Below are 17,849 nucleotides of genomic sequence, written 5' to 3' on the forward strand. Positions count from 1 at the left end.
TTAATCTGAAATACGAGGGTGTTGAAAATTAACCTTGAAAATTCAGAAAACAGTACTGTCGTGAAAAACGACTCGATGAAAGAGTTGAAAACGGTTTGAAACGTAAAAATCTGTAAGTCGAGCAGAGGGTACGCTGGTCATAAATTATGCATTACAGCCGGTATTAAAGGTAACGTAGCTTCAATTAAAATTCACTCCTAAACTGGATCACCGCAATGCGGCGGCGTATATCCAAAGTCCGATTCACTTCGCCACGCGTCTCTTCACCCTTTCCTCTTTTATTCCCACGAATTATCATTATCGAGGCGCGAACAACAATTTCCTCTCCCTTCTTTTCCGTGCCGTTGCTCGAAGGGCACTCGAAAAACAAGCTTCCGACCAGTTGTTTCGCTTAATCGTCACGGAAAAGTTGTTACTGAAAATTTCACGAGGAAAAGTTGTTCGTTCTCGGTGCGAAACAGTTGGGGAAAAGCGTAGTTACGTCACTAATTTCAAGGAAATAATTGCTAGAACCGGTGATCCCTTTCCGAGGCTCGGATATAAAACGGTACCACCGGCTGTCAGACGACGAGTGCCTATCGCGAAAAACGATACAACGAGAGACGTTGAATGGTGGTAGAAAGGACGCCGCAATTAAACATTTTGTTCCTGTTCAACCGGTACAACCGAACCAGTAGCTCTTGACCCAGATACGCGGTGTAACGACCCCCTTCTGTTTCTCCACTTTCCCTCTCCGACCTTTTGCCATTATACTCTCGTAATTTATCATTTGAAAATGACGACCGACCGCGTAGGTCGACGAACCGTTGGAAGGAATAATGCTATCTTTCCTCTTTTCACGAGGTTCGCGGAAATCTTTGAATACCCTCGGCCCTTTTCATTCGCGGAAACAGCGTGTACAAATTCTACTAATTGGGCGGCTACGTTCGTTACTCCCACATTCTTGATTATACAAATACCATCGATATCTATTTATATTTTTCCTTACATTTCTCATTAGAAATTGCTTAAACGCTGAAGGTGTTGAACGCGGAGTTTTCGGAAATTAGAAGTCGAAAGGTTGGCTTGCGGTGTTTCAGCCACGGACGGATCAATTATCGCGTAATTTCCGAGTTGGAGGGTAAATCGAACGCGCGTACGGGATTAATTGAGGGGTGCAAACGATCGTTTGATCGTTAGCGGCTAGAACGGAATTCGAGTCTGATTTTGCAGCCGAGAGACGGTAGAAAGAGGAAGAAATCCGTCCTGGAAATAGTTTGGAAATGTCAGGAATAGTTCGAGTTTTGCCTCCCGCTACGACGATATTGCATTTCAACCTTGAAGCTGTTTGAAAAGGCGAAATTAGAGTGGTGCCGCGCATTAAGGCGCTTCCTGCTGGATCTTCCCGTCATTTCGAGCATCCGCAATCGGTGATAAGTGTAGCGGAGAATTCAGACACTTCTCGGGATCTAATATCGATTGCCGAGCAGTGGAAAGTATCGCGTAACGTACGATATTCCTTTCACCAAATTCTCCAGAGAAAAATTTCCAAATGAAACAAGAAAGAAAAAAAGAAGGACTCTAGAAACGCGGGAAGAATAAAATCGCTGGAAAGATAACCCAATTCCTTCCGCCATGATCGCGCGGGCATAAAAGCTCGGGCTAAGATAAAATTTTTACAGATCTCATAGACGCGTGGGTGGTTCGTCGGTGCGAACGGAAGCGGCGACTATTAAGCAGCAGTCAAGGAGCATCGGAAGCTGTAAAATCGTGTAACAAGGTGCGATAACGGCGTCGAACGAGCGAGTTTACGATTCCCAACTTCGTAGTCGCGGCCGAGATCACCGATGTTCCAGGTTCGAACCTGGCGAGCGGAATTCAACGGTGCAAAAAATGACCACGGCAGATGTATCAGGAAGAAGATGAATGACTGCGCGAGACGGGTGTTACCTCGTTCGTTGTGAATCGTAACGACGACGGACGTTTTTACAGCACCGCCCTCCTGTTACCCGGCTCGGAAAACAGGGGCTGTGGACTACGTAACTGCAGCTGTCGCCTTGTTCGAAATACCATAACCAACGATTTTCGGATACATTTAAAACTGTTGCAACGGCGAGGATATGCCTGTAAAATCGAACCGAATCAAGTGATCGATGGTTACCGCAGTCGTTAACTCTACTTTCCATAACAATTAGTAATTTCCTCGGCGAACTGCTTATTAAATTTGATAAATGGCTAAAGTCCATCAACGCTGACGACTTCACTACTCATCGTCGAAGGGGTAATAATCGTTGACCCGTTCACGCAAGTAAATCGACACGTAACCAAGTCTCGTTATTATACACCGGGATACATATGTATACAAAGTGCGTAGCGGTATAACAAACGATACCAATCGAATAGGACGGTCATTTTTACCGCCCCCGCTCAGTCGCTTAATGTTCAACCACGAACCACCTCTCCGAGTTCCAGGAACGTATTTGCACTAGCGATAGCGACGATGAATGTCCGCCCGCGGGGTATTATTTAAATTTTTATCGCGTTCGTTCGTCACTTACCCGCTGAGCGATCGAGTCACGGACGAATCTATTTACAGAGTTCAGTTGGAGAAAAAGGAAAGAGAAGAGAAACGTCTGGAATGTTTAACGACTAGACGAAACTTTGATGAACCCTTCACAAGATCGATGCCGGGTTTCTCGTTAAATTCATCCATAAAGTATCGATGTTTCCAAATTCTCGAGAGCAGGTAAGCGATCCGATAGACAGAGAGCGATGGTCCCTGGCGGAGTTAAAGAGCACGACTGACATCCGAGTCCGCTACTTTCATCGGTGTTTTAAAACTGGGCCAACCGAGCATCCGTCCTGCCCGGGTCTAAGAATACCCCGCCACGGATACGCGAATTCTTCGGGTGAAATTTAATATTTCTCTTTTCCATGACGGTGGAGGAGCATGGAAATGCCATTAAACGGACTGCGAGAAGCCAGAGCGTCGTTCTCATCGAATCGAGTTTGCGAAAGGTGCACGAGTCCCGAATGCCGACGAGAAGTTACTATTTCATGAAGTATGCATGTCTAGCCGCATATGTGATTCCGTATATACGCCATCCGGTCGCGTAAAAATATATTTCAGCCCGCGAGAAAACGGTAAACAACGGCGGGAAACGTCGAAGGAAGAAGATCGTTTCAATTTTCATTCGTTTCCGCGGCATCGGGTACTAAAACCGGGAAAGATGGTCGTTTTATCACGGCAGAAAAGTATAAGTAGCACGTAAGATTCCGAGATCTCCGCGATTCGACCAGAATCCCCGACGTCAAACTCCGTGCGGAGCACTCGACACCTCGATATCCATTTACGACTCGAACAAGCAGCCGTATTATGGTGTTTGCTCGGCCTGACGGGGATCGCATCTCCCAGGTGTATCAACCCGCACCTTTACGTCCACGCGAAACTGAACGGTAACACCTAGAATTCCAACACTTGCAACAACGCGACGAATCGCACCGGCCGGTATCGATTCGGCCAAGGGAGATAAAACGGGACGGCAGGGTTCAAAGAAGAAATTCTAAGGCGATAAGGCAATTACGTCGACGACTTTTAGTAAATCGTTGAACGTATTTTGATCTCATAGTCGTTGGCTAATGCTTTTAACCCAGTTCCATCGGTTTCCGCTCAACTACCTTTCCCTCGAGAAGAATCGACTTTCCCGAGGGTAACATGGATTAATTTCACCGGCTACACCAGAGAAAAGAGGAAATTATTTTGTCCGCCCGGTGCTTCGCTCTAACCGAACATCTTTGTGGTTATAACTCGGAAAGTCGACGACTGAACGAAGGTTATCAAGAGCTGGAATATAAGTGAAAGAGGACTGCGGTGTGACATGCAAACGAATCTGTTTCGTGCTCTAAACGGCTGTCACACTTTTCTGGAGATCGTTTAAATAATTTTATTTAACCCGTTAAAGAAGAAACGCTGCACGACGAAATATATTCATATATTTTCCTTTTGTTTGCGCAAAGCATGGTTCGCGGTTTGCCGATTCGCGTCTCTAAAAAGACACACGCTCGTTACGGTGACGATGTACAATCGTCGAAAAAAAGAAAAACGATCGCTCTACGTGTTCCATATAAAAGAAACTTTAGCTGGTTGGATATTTCTTTCAACCGCTATTCACCGTCGAGTCTGCTTTGCTCTTTTGTACGCTTTCGTTCGTGCATCGATGCTACAGAGGAACGCGTCGAATAATTCCTACTGTAACGCACGATATCAATCGCGCATCGAATGGCGAAGAATTTCAAGTAACAACGATTCACCCGTCTCCCTTGTCGCGTCGCTAATTAAGCAAACTATCGTTGCATACTAAATAAAAATCAGTCGAAACGAAGAGGCTAGCGCGGAGTTGTTATATTAACCAAGTGTAAATCAAAAACGCGATCGTGTGCCGAGGCATAAATAAATGGACACATAAAACGGCCATTCGAACGAATGGCTTTTTTCGCTCGAGTATGCTCGACGCTCGATAGCATTCATTCCTCCGTTCATGCTTTTCAAAGCGACTTTTTTTTCCCCTCGTTTATGCCGCCGTCAAACTCTCGCTAGGAATCACTTTATATTTTCCGCATCGTTGGACCGCACTTTCAGCGCGCATAATGCGCGTACCGAGTCGCGGAGTCTATCGAATCCCGGGCCCGAGCGTATTGAAACCGGCGTGGCGGGGCGATAGCGTAAAAACAGCCCCCGTAGATCGTACCTCCACGCTTTTATACGCGTTAGCAAACTTTCGTGGACTACTTCTGCGCTCTCGAACGAGGACAACATTTTCCTATTTGCGTTCGAGTTTCTCCTATTCGTGGCTGCAGCCGTCGACGACGATAAGGCACGTAACGCAAACGTATCAACGATCTTACAAATTCCAATACACCCTGCGATATAATAATACTACACGCGAGCGGGACATTAAACGAGAAACTTTTCGTTTTTCGATACTACAAGCTGCACGGTCATCGGCGATCGATGTTTGCGCTTTTAGCCACAGCTGCATACACGTAGGATTTAAATTAACTCGGGTGTTTTCCAGCTGTAGATCGCGGTGAAATTCAAGGGCACGTTCGTGCCAGTTTTGACCCTTTGAACGGCACTTCTCGCGTGGAAACTTGAGCATTGTTAGAGGGTGGCAGAGGCAGAAGGGACACGAGAGGATAGAGAAACTCGGCTATAGAAGGGTGAACACGTGTGTGTACGTCAGAGCCGACAGTTAAGTGGCGGGTACGCTCGTGTAACGCTACTAATGTACATTTAATGTCTTAAGTTTTGAATGCGGTCGGGCTCCGGGCAAGATAACATCTTAAATATGTTTTTGCATTTACGCGACGAACGGGCGAGGAGAAGAAAAGAAAAAACACACCGGCACCCGGGCGAGAAAAGAAAGTTTTTAACGCGACGACCAAGTCGACGGAACAGCCGCCAGGTAAAGGTACTTTTTTCCAAAGGATCCCCACGTTTTCCACCTTTCCTCCCGCCGTTTCTCTTTCCTTCGCACAAAGGCTACATCAAGAATCTACGATCTCGCTGTCGACCAGGGGAATACCAGAAGTTTTTCCATTCGCCGGAACGACGTGGAAAAGAAAGGACACGTAGGCTTGCTCTTTCTTCCTGCCGTTTCTTTTTTTTTTTTTTTTCTTTTGTATTTGGAAACGATATACAGGATATTTAGCGAGATGAATGAAAACGAAGGGAAGCAGTGTTATTCAACGATACGTAAGGGTAATAGATGGCTTACGGTGCAAACATCCCCTTCCTTGTAATCGAGCTTCGTCCTACGGGAAAATAATCGAGGGGAGGAAGATTGCTCATTCCGAGCTTCATAAAATACACTATGTTCCATAAACCTGCAGGTTCTCGTTGAGAAATAAAATGAAACAGCCTGGAAAGATACAAATTGCGGACGGAGATCTTACTTTTCTATAAATAAATGGATTCTACGACAAACGAAGGAAACAAAGAAACAAGATAAGAAATTGCAACGTACGCAATTGCAACAGAGAGAAACAATTATTCCAAGGATAATAACTCGGCAAGATATATTTTGAACGAATGAAAATGGGGCGATGTAAATGAAAAAGCTCGTTTCCCGCACGGTATCCACAATTTCCCGACCTTAAGCAAACCAGAACAGATCGAGCGTGTGCGGAAACGCGTTGATACGATAGGCATCGATGTCTAGCGATTCGAAAGAGCTACAAAAGATAGCGAATCCATTGAGACTGTACGATCGAAAGAGGAAGTCCATGATTCCCGTTCTACGGTGCCTCACAGGTGAGCCGATACGAGGCGCGTATTGGAAAGGCAAACAGCGTGTATCCACGAAATCAGGAATGCTTTATTCTGCCACGTTCGCTCCCGTTCGCGAATCTGTGGTCTTATATTCCTTTTCCTATTTATATGCGCCGAAATTTTCTGTTTGAACTGCCAGCCCGACGAAATAACTTCACTCGCGTACGCGTTTTCCCACCAAGACGAAATCAACTAGAAAAAGAAATTGATTCTGATACGGAGAACTACCCAAGTGTTACACTCACTTATTAATGAAACTTTGCTAGCTTGTAGAGCTCGTCGAGCTGAACACGTCTGTACCCCGTTTTGTGAGCAGATGACTAATTGTTTAAAAGATATTAACAATTACAGTTAGTTACTCCTTACATTCTGAAGTATGACAAACTCACACATACAACTCGCAATCTAGAGATCCATGGTTTAAATCCTTGGTTTCCAACATTATTTTTTTTTTTTAATGATAATTTGTCTCTTTTTGAATAACTATTACATAAAAATTATCATAAAAAAAAAAAAAATTTTTGGGAACCAAGGATTCGAACCGAGGACCTTCAGATTGCGAGTCATGGATCCGCTCCGTAGTTAAACACATGACTCGCAATCTAAAGGTTCTCGGTTCAAATCCTTGGGTCCCAAAAAATTTTTTTTTTTTTTTTTATGATAATTTTTATGTAATAGTTATTCAAAAAGAAACAAATTATCATTAAAAAAAAAATAATGTTGGGAACCAAGAATTTGAACCGCGGTAACTAACTGTAGTTGTTAATATCTTTTAAACAATTAGCCGTCTGCCCCCAAAAAGGGGTATAGGCGTGTTCAGCTCGACAAGCTGGCAAAGTTTCATTAATAAGTGAGTGTAACACTTGGGTAGTTCCCCTTGTGAAAGATAATTTATTCTGATTAACGAAGCAATTAGCGATCGTCGTCGATGATAGACCTAGAAACGATCTAGTAGACTGAGGTTCGTTCGTATGCATAGAAGGGTATGTTTATTGGCTGACACGTAAAATCGTGAGCCTCCGATGCCATCGATATAGTCCTCTCCCCTTTCCTAACTCGTCGACGGATCTTGCATATGCGTTATATTAATATGTATTTAAATTAGTATCTCAAAGCGGTTCGAAATTACAACGCGTGCTGCCTCTATAATTTGGTACGCGATGGATCATGGAAGTAGCATCTAATCTCTGATAGAAGGAAAAGCTTGGAAAAGGTCGAGGGAAATCGAATAGCTACTGTTTTCGTATTTCTTTCTCACGGTTTTCACTCGAAACGGAACAACGGTAGAAACGGTGAATGTTTCTCGAGGAAGTTCAAAGAGGTAGAGAAGACGAGTTGAAGAGAAACCTAACAATCGTCGATCAAATCGTTACGACAACGCCGCAGTAATTTTCTTTCACCAGACCGGTGAAAGACTTTCGAATAAGGGAGGAGCATTTACCGTGGAGAAACGTCAAGGTGCATTTTAACGAGCCAGCTAGAAGAGTAACCATCTGGATCGAAGCTTTCCTCTCGAACGGGACGCAAATTAAGTCGCGAAAAGATCTAGAAATGACTGACGAAAGTTTAATTTGAAACGAACCAGTCTCGTTCGATTCCTCTTTCTAATCGACAACAAATTATTCTCTGTTGCGATTATTTTCGTTGTAATACGCGAGAACGATCAAAATATACGCGTGAAAGTTTTTACATCGAACATCTGGCTAGCTTCGAATGTTTTCCGCGTTGTTTAAAACAAACTGGTATAAATTGTCCGTAGACGAGAGCCGGTTTTTATCGGAAAATAATATTTCCCGCTTCCTTCTTTTTTGTTTGCTATGCAACAAAGTCCGACTGCGAAAAAATTACAAACATCCGTGTAAACTGAAGTGAACGATACCGAATGAAATTTCCGATAAAATTTCAATACACGGCTATGAAAAACTTTCAACCTGAAAATATGTATTTTCGAAAGAGGAAAGTAAATAAATGATACGTGAAACAATTGAAAACAACGTGAATTTACCTTGCTTCTCAAGGTACATAGTAGATGGGTGAAAAATATTGCACTACCGTGTATTGTAAGTCAAAAGAGATTTCTAGTACACCGATAAGCGTCGATAGCAATGAAAGGGTTAAGATAGTCGCGTGTTCGTTAATCGTTGCAAGGTGGCTACTGCTGCGTCAAATCGTTTAAAACTTGGGAAACGGCTACTAAAGCACTTCAGAATTTACCCCGATCCTCTCTAATGTATCTTGTTCACCCACGCAAGCGTGAGAGAGACTCGACTACTTTCTTATTTAGCGATAATTACGAAGCCCATCGCTCGGTTTGCCGTCCCCGTGATCTTAAGACTTCCTGCATCGGCTTTTATCCATTGAACAAGCCTGCACCGATATCACCGCGAGATATTGCACGTTGAATGGAAAATTGATTAACACCACCACTGACTCGCCATTGTGTTTCATCAGCGTTTACTGATGGTCCTTATTTCTACCCCAAGCTACTTACAACACTCATTTTCTATAGCCTCTATTTTTATTCTAAATCTTTTTTGAAATTTAGAAACACAATGCTGGATAGAGTAACGCTCTAAAAATTTTCCAGGCTAAGTAATTTTGTGTCATCTAAAATGAAATATTAAATAATAAGATAAAATGAGATATTAAATAATATCTGTTACTAAAAAGTTCAACGTGCCAGTTTTAGTTGCTTACTTATTTTGTACTCTATATTCGAGTTGGGTGAAGATAATGGGAAAGCACCCTTCGCGTCGTGTTTCTTCGCATCTAATCAATTTTTTCATAACTGATACTTGGCCGGAACGATCTTACATACAGCCCGAGCGAAATTTACCCGAGGAAAGCATCGATGAAATTTCCCGAGGAAGAGTAAGATGCAATGAAAGTCTCGTTTTTCAACCGGCATTTAAGCTACTTTACAATTTAACGAGCGAATATCTGAATAGTTGAACTGAAGGGAATGATAAGACAAATTTGCGTTCTTTCGAAGTGGAATAGATAATACGCGAGAGAGGGAAAATTATTGCCGTTCGAGGAGAGAAACACGAGGACCGTGTGCAAATAATTAGTACCAAACGCGAATGTCTGCTCCTATAATAGATAATAACGTGGCGCGTGTGCCAGAAATTGCGTTTAAGAACCAAAGTGTACACTTCCGAGAAATAAAACAACTCGACGTCTTAATTCACCGTTAATTATTATCTCAGATATTCCCGGAGAATGCGATGAAACTAATAAGCGTTCTCTCGATGCTTCAACAACGGATCCGAATAGTCCGCAAATTTTTCGCGCGTTTCCCTCAACGTTTCAGCAAACGAATGCCAGGGAAGTTTGCGTCGCGAATCTAATCGAAATATAATACTAATTTACTTGATATAAACCAGCGCTATTTTCCCCCGTCGGTAATTATTTATCCTGCAATTCCTTTTCGGGTTCCCTTCGTAATTACGCGAATTCCATTAGCGACCATCGTAATAGATAAAACATGTATTAGATAAAATATCCTCCTTCTCGGAATCACAGTTCTTCTTTCTTCATTTATATTATCGCGTGTCACAGGAGACACGGTTATCTCAACTGGCAGTCAACATGCTAATGATTCATAAAGACTTACCTTGGCACATGATGGTGATGATGTGAAGTATACTGATGGTCAGATAACGTCTTCTCCTCTGATTGTCCGCCATTTTGTTACCGTTCCAGGCCTTGTGTCTCGAAGCTTATCTGCAACAGAGTGAGAGGAGAAAAAAAATAGAGTTAACAACGGTAATAAATCATGGGATAATAAGCTGTTGTTTACCCCCGTGTTTTGTCCAACGAAATGGTAAAGCACGTTAAGGGGTTGTACGAGACACGTGAACAAAGCGGCAAGGTTGATCGATAAAGCCAGCTTGAAAAGGATTGCTGGCAATTAATAAATAAGCCAGCTCTGTCATTAGGGGCGCGATATCAGATGTACACGACAGGAATATGTAAATATACGTCCTACTCCAGGATGCGGATCCGAATGCATATTGACGTGCATCGTATCGTTGATTCGTCGATACGTTGGGAAATCCACAAGGCCGTGAAATCATTAACGCATGGCCAAGTCAGTGTAATAGGGGGATGCTATAATTAACGAACACCCAATGTTAATCAGGTTTATTGGGCTGTAATGTATGTACGAGCACTCGAAACATATAGAAGGCAGTACCGTGCAGTTGAATACATAGGGAAATCTATAGAAATCAACTTCTGAGTTGTGTCGATGAATAAGGTGAATAAAAATATGGGGCTTCGAGGAAGTGAGAATTTACAAATAGTGAATGAACGAATCAATCTGTAGGTTGAAACGAAGAGTTTTTGAAAACAAGTTAAGAGGATTTATTGTTCGATTCGATTCATAATTATGCGAAAATCCTCGCAGTTTCTCGAATTAATGCCGTCAGAAACAGACAGGGTGGATGGTTGTTTCCCGTTTTCAAATTGACAGGATCTCGTGTCAAACGTTTTATTTCGTCGCGGGCAGAACAGGGGTGAACGGGCGAGAAACAAGGCAGGTCAGCGCACGAGATGGCTAATCTACAAACAAATTGAAATTTAAATTCGACTAATTAACAAAAATATAATACGAACGAGTTCCTAAATTAAATTTCCCTGGAACAGTGTTCTTTTTTTTTTTCATTTATCCTCGCTAACGCGAAGCACAAGTTTCGCTGATGCGAACCGCTCTCGTGACCCGAGAGGCCGATATTTCGAGCTAATGATTAAAGTAACACGAACGTCGGCTGAATTTATTTTATCGTTCTCTCCGAGCTCTCGCTTATTTCGCTAATTACTTATTATACGCGATTTCACGTCGTGCCGTCACACGTGCAAACCGAATAAAGAAAAATGAAACAAAGAAAGGAAAGAGAAGCGAACGCGTGCGGCGTTTAAAATCCTTTTCGCGCGGACGATTATGTATTAATCGAGCTCGAGAAGAAACAAGGTTTACCTTCTCGCGAATTAATCTATTAAAACATGAAAAATGTTTACCAAATATTTGACGTTGCACTTTTTTGTCACCCACGCAAGTAGAACGCAACAATTTTCAGTGTACAAAGCTAACACCGTTCGTTGTTTAATCCGAACAAAAGTTTCAGCCGATCAACGTGGAGATTAAAGTTGATTTAAAAATTTCACGTTTCGAGGGGTAACATTGTCACAACGAGATTTTTTTTTTTTTTTTTTTTTCGATTGCAAACGCAAACTGCTCGAATGCGAAGTGGTAGGTAACCGTGGTACTTGATTCATTGCGTTATTACAAGTTTTACGAGTTAATTAACGGAGATTTTTAGAGTAATATCACAGGGCCACTTCGGTAGAAGCAGCTCTTGTTATTACATCACGCTTTTACACATCCACGGCGTTGAAATTACCGGGGTAACTCCAGTTATCGCGGCTCGACCCATAATTAGTAAACTCGGTTAACGACACGACGCCCGTTCACTGACGCTATCGTTGCCCGCTCTTTTTTTTCCCTTCTTCTTCATTTTTCCTCTTTTTATCGTAAACTCCTTTCCTACTAACCGTGACGGTCTAGTAAGTGCACAACGAGAAGTTACACATGGCCATCGGCATTATCCATTACCCTATCTCGTCACGGATTGCCAACTAATAAACGCCCGCCAACTTTCCTATCCCGGCCGACAAGTTTAAACAAGCTTCGTGCTAGCTTATCGTCTCAAATTTTCTAACGGTTAAGTGTATAATATCCACCGTTTTAACAGTAATCCATTTTAAGATATTTTAAAAAACACATTTCATCCATGCCCTAATTACCTTATCCGAAATGGCCACCTTACCGCACTTCCCACCGTTCCTGATTGTTTTCACGACATCGGTTGTGCGAAAATCGGAAATAGTCACCGGTTGAATAAATATTCTGAATATTCATACGAAGGGGAAACGGAAGGGCAGAGGGAAATACGTCGAGGGAACGTTGGTGGTAATCGGAAAATTGTCGCGACACTTGCACGCGGGCTAACGATTATTATATCGTTTTTACGAGTCTGTTTACCGGTAATACGCGTACCGTGCCCGTTAACGGCGCCGATTGTTTAATCCAATTTTGAACAAATGGCCGTTAGCTTGGAAGCAAACGAGCGTCGATGCGTCGACTCGCATCGACCTCAGCGGGTTGCCTCTCCTCTATACCGCCGCTGCCCATCCAGATTTACGATCCGATTTACAAATTGGCGGTTATTGTGCCCCGCTCGGAAATCAAACTGTCCTGTAAATCAAAACGTCTGCCAGCGTTCATTAAACGTCAGGCAAATCCCGGAAATCGGTCGTCGCAACTCGGCCGCCCACCCGTCTCTTTCTCGATCCGCGTTTCCGTTTCCGCCGTCCCGTCTCGTGCAACCCCCGTCCGACCAAACCCGACCAGACGGACGGACGTACGGACGTTAACGTCCCCGAATTTGCCGCCCTGTTCCACGCCAAGTCGTAAACCATTCCCCTCGAACGCTTTGTTTTTCCCGCTCGTACGCGAAACAACGAAATAACTCGGCGCGGAAAGCGTCGTCGAAAATAATTGTTTAATCTGCGCGGCCGTGACGAATCCGTAGTCTAGTCTGTTCTCGACGTCGCGTCGCTTCGTTTTATTTTTACACGATGCCTGCATTTAAAGGGATTGCTTCCGGCTGCTCTCTTTCTCTCTCGCCCCTGTGCAAAGTCGAGTAACGGAGAGAGCAACGTGATTTGTTAAACATGAGAGAGAAAGTCTCCTTTTTATGACGTGAAATTAATTCGCGAGTAATTTGCGATCGAACGGAGAAAAACTGTGTAACGCGATTTGTACGCATTGGCAAACGACTTTGTTTTTTAATCGATTACATCCGATCGTGAAAATCCAACGCAACGACGAGATTTAAACGCAATTTTTCTGCATTGGTTAACCACTTTCAGGATAATAGGTCACGTTCGATTTCGAAATGCAACGTGACGGCGCGATTAACGAGAATCGGCGTAAAATGAAACGACGGACCGTGTAAAATATTCCCGCAATTGCGATCGTATGTTGGAAATCACGTTCGCACGCGTAAATCCTAAGCCTTTGCCCAGCTGGGATCTTTCTTTTATTCTTCTCCTACTTTCTTTCTTTATCGGTGACGTTACTTTTACTATCTGCCCGCGTAGTGCCGCAAAACAGCGTCGATAGAAAAGCTTCGAGACGATCGACTGTCATTGTAGAGCGATCGATCTCCGATATCGAGCCATGAAATTTAGCTTATCAATCTTTTTCTTCGGCTTCGATCGCAATCGGTGAATTTTAACAGTGAAACGATTAAAAATCGCTGTTAATTCGAGACTGATTTATGAAACGAAATCGAAATGCAATAAAACCGTCGGGTGTGTATACGTTTACCAGTCGATGGAAGGTTCGGGGAAAAAATCCCGTGGAACGATAGGAATTATGGGACTGAACCGCGGGAAGAAAAATGAAAACGATACATTTTCCGCCCCTATTTTTCCTTTCGAACGAGCCAGCGCGGTAACTCTTTTTTCACGACACGATCTTCATTAAAACTATGCGAGGATCTTCGTAGTCAAATCGATTCATTGATTTCGTGCTGACGAAACGATCGGTCGATTTCTTTTTTTACACCTTTAGGAACAAAGGACGAAGGAATAGGGAAAGGGTGGTAAAGAGAAGCGACGATTATTGAAATCGTTTGACATTTCGTCGCTGAACTCTGTCCAGCAATTTTCCTATTTGGGTCAGGCAAGATGACACGGCCCGTGACTCTGACTCTACCCTTTCGTGTGCCTGCTATTACGGTACGCTCGTCGACGAAGAAGAAGAGAGCAAAAGGCGGTATCGAGTCGATTGAAAGTACGAAACGCGGGGAAATATGCTTTTTCTTTTGAACGTCGGTCAGAGATTGCTGGAAATTCCAGCTATGACGATTTTCATGTTCAACGTATCAGTCTCGTTAATTCGCATGAAAACCTTTCCTAACGAGAAGGTTTTGAATAGTCGATATTCTCTACATCCATCCCTTGTATTTACGTTTATCATTCAACTCCTAAACGAGCGAGGTCAAAAGCTAAATAGATTTGTAAATCGATGAGTCTATGTTAAATCCTCCCATTAAAATGTAGTCTATTCGTATAATGAGTGTTTTCCATCCATAAAAAATCAATAAATTCATTACTATTTCAAAATTAATACGCAACAATGTATATGTAGAGAAATCGAATTAGCAGGAATTCGAGAAAATAATTCAAATTACGTGGATTTTGTAGAAGGGATCATAAATCTCGGGCTAGGTGCAAATAACTCATTCTCGATAGTTGCGTTTGTTCCGTTGATGCGAGCCACGAAGTTGCGGCAAAACTCGGCGACAAATCGCGAAGCAAACACAGAGAAGCGATTGCGACAAAACGCTCGTAATTACATTCCGGAAGCGAGCAGCTCGAAAAGCGAGGTGGCGTGCGTTCACGGTATCGTTTTGTGTCTTGGATAATTGCCGACACGCGATCCTGCCACGTATACACGCTCGAAAATACAGACCATCGCACCGTGTACCCGCTAATGCGCCGTTTCACGTGCGTGAGCCACATTCTGGCCTGCATTCCATAAAAATAAAATCCCCATTAGACGGACTTTCCTGCTCCACCTACACCTCAGACCGATGGTAACAAGTTCCACTTTTTTCCCTGAACTTTACGACGAAACGTAGAAGAAAAAGTACGAGGGCTGATAATACTTTCTTTTCAAAGTTCAAGACGGAGAAACATGGGTTTCGAAGTTGTTAACCATTTCACTGCAGAGATTTCAATGCAAAGTACAAGTTAGAAAATTGATTAGGCCCCTGTAGCAATGAGAAGGTTGAAGAACGTGAAAGAGAAGGGTTGAAAAAAGGATGAATGTCAGCTTCGATAACAGCCAAGACAATCGTCGAGCAGTTTATTTATCTAATATTAAAAGTTCTTAACTACCGACACAGCGGAAGCAACGAAACCACGTCATAAAGAAAGTAGAAAAGAAAGAGGAGAGATAAGAAAAGCAGAAGGGGGCGGTGAAAAAAGACTACGACGCAGACGAGACTCTTTCGCGGACGTTTCTTTGGAATTCGGCGAGCAACCGAAGAATGGGCTTATTCAGATCAACGTCTCTTAACGAGGAAAGTTGTGCTTACCCGCAGCTTTCCGTATTCTTCAACAGTCTGATGGGGTAAATCGAAGAAAAGACGTTGGTAAATTATTTTTCTCCGGTATCAAGATAAGTTTCTTCGGTACCTCAAGGCCACGGTTATTGTTCCGCGATCTACTCTACCAATTTCCCGGCGGGGAAAAAAAGAAGAAGAAAAATCAGAGATCATCCGATCGATCTAGAAAATCGTGACTCTTTATCGTACACTCGCGCGCACCTATCGAACCACTTTCTTCACCCTTTCGTTCGCGTAAAAGTTCTGAAATTCCTTTGGACCTCGTGCCGGGCGTCAAACGTTTCCCGATGATTGCACACCGACGCTATCTCATTCACGGCACACGGGGTATTTCCCCCCTGGGACATAATCATTCTTTGTAACGGAAAAATGTGCATCGGCAAGCTCGAGCGTTCTTTAAACCGTTCGGCTTGCATGCTGTCGCTGAGATAGAGGGGAATACCGCGCGGCTACACGCTTTTCCGATCGGCAACGTATATCTTTGTAACTGTAAGAGCACTTCGGCTCGAGCACACTCGAGAAACCGTTTGAAGTCATCGAATGAGAGAGAGAAAGCAAGCCAGATGGATAGGGGGTGAGTTAGGTGTAGCGAGAAGAGTTGCTGATGTTTGGCGTCGAACGGACTCAAAGAGAACACTCAGGGTTGAGAAGGGGATGGGTACAGGGGTGGGTACAGAGAGAGAGAGTGAGGGTTCGGAATGCAACGAAACATGGACGAACCCTACGGAACCATTAAACGTCCGTTGAAAAAAAAAAAATGAATCAGGGATACGATCTTTGAATCTTCGAAAAATTTAATCGGTTCGCTAACGCGTTAACTACTGCAGTGAAAGCAGTCGGTATATAGTGCGGCAGGGTTTAACATGAATTATTAATGATGCAGTCATTCAATCTAGCGGTCCAATTTACTGTTCTAACGTTATTAGGAAAATATGAACGATATCCAGAATCTTGTTTGGAAAATTTAATTGGTCAACTAATACGTTGAACCGCCACAGTGAATATAATCAGCGTATAATGCGACATACTTTAAAAGGAATTATTAACGATACAACCATTCGATCTTTTAATCTGCTTATCTAATTTAACCTTCCCACGTTATGGTGAAAATATTAATTGCAATTTTGTTTCGTAATTAAATGAATTTTCCGTTCACCCTGGTGCTGAATGCGTTAAAAATAACACGTCTGACGTACATAGAGTGACTTTCATAAATCAAAGGGTAAGTTTAAAGCTTGGCTTCAGGATGTAATACCGTTCCAATTGGAAATGTTGATTTATAGTGCTTATCAAGAAAGCCGTGTAATAAGTCTCTTAAAAAAAGCGCACCTACAAATCGTCCATAACTCTTTGCCCGCGACAAAGCTCCAAATCCTCGATACGTTAGCCCGCCCCTACGCCCCCGCGTGTATGTGTGTGTGTAGCTACGAAAAGCGAGATAATACGTACTTTTTCACGAAAGTCCGTGGATTTCCGGGGACATATCGTCGAGAATCCTCGAGGCACCTTTGATTCCACGGTAAGTCTTCGATAAGGGTTCAAATATTACCTGTACCACGTCGACTGTCTATGAAACATTTATCTCACTGCACTGCCGGTTTTTGCTCGTCTAAAACGGGCGAAGATAATTCACTGCGGATCACGCGCCACCAGACGATCGATCGGATACGATACTCGGGTTATTTTCGAATTAACGTTTAGCCCAAGATTTTCTTTCGGATACTTCGCGATTCTCGACCAAGCCACGGGATCTCGTTGTCCTTTTTTTTTATTTTTACTTCGTCCGATTCGAAAGTGTAAACTTTTCGTAGAGGTTCTGTATTTTATTTCATTTCTTTTTTTGCGAGAAAATCGATCAGGAACGTCGAGTACCGTACGCTTCCTCTGTTTTTCTTCTCCGCGAACCGATATTCGGTGCGCGAACGAAGCGTGAAAAATCGTTGCACGCCGTTTCGTTTTTAATTAATAATGTTACCGGTGTGCCTTTCGAGCGTCGATTTCGTCGGCTGGCTATGGTTGATTAATCGATAACGATAACGGTGCTGCGGCACAACGAGTGATCAGCGTAAACCGCGTGCAACGGACTTCGATAAATGTAGCCCCGGTTATTTATTGGTAAAATCATGCGTGCCGCACACGTAACACCACGATACCGTGTGTACGAACAACAGGATCGTTCGACGAACAGTCCCGACCCCTCTGATCAGCCGATACACGGATCGATCCGGAAATTTTATAGTTCCGTTACGACCGGTCGCTGAGCAAACGATCGTTGATGATCCTCATAAATCTCGCGAACGATTTACAGACCAACGGATTTCGTTTCGAATAAAAAT

The 17,849-nt window shown here is 43.2% G+C and overlaps 1 protein-coding gene across 7 annotated transcripts in view; it reads right to left on the reverse strand.

Annotated features, from left to right (window-relative positions):
* Nucleotides 1–17,849, reverse strand: part of LOC117600657 (lachesin) — a 194,569-nt gene that overhangs the window by 150,513 nt on the left and 26,207 nt on the right. For 4 of the 7 annotated variants that reach the window (XM_034316372.2, XM_034316368.2, XM_034316371.2 and 1 more), the window contains one exon: nt 9,927–10,036. In XM_034316372.2, the coding sequence (XP_034172263.1) occupies nt 9,927–9,999 (73 nt within the window). In that variant the 5' untranslated portion in view covers nt 10,000–10,036. Of the gene's footprint in view, nt 1–9,926; nt 10,037–16,962; nt 17,123–17,849 lie in introns of all 7 variants that reach the window. The other 3 variants (XM_076692797.1, XM_034316374.2, XM_034316373.2) reach the window with 1 other exon arrangement.

The sequence above is a fragment of the Osmia lignaria genome, chromosome 16 (genome assembly GCF_051020975.1).
Source record: "Osmia lignaria lignaria isolate PbOS001 chromosome 16, iyOsmLign1, whole genome shotgun sequence".
Lineage (NCBI taxonomy): Eukaryota > Metazoa > Arthropoda > Insecta > Hymenoptera > Megachilidae > Osmia > Osmia lignaria.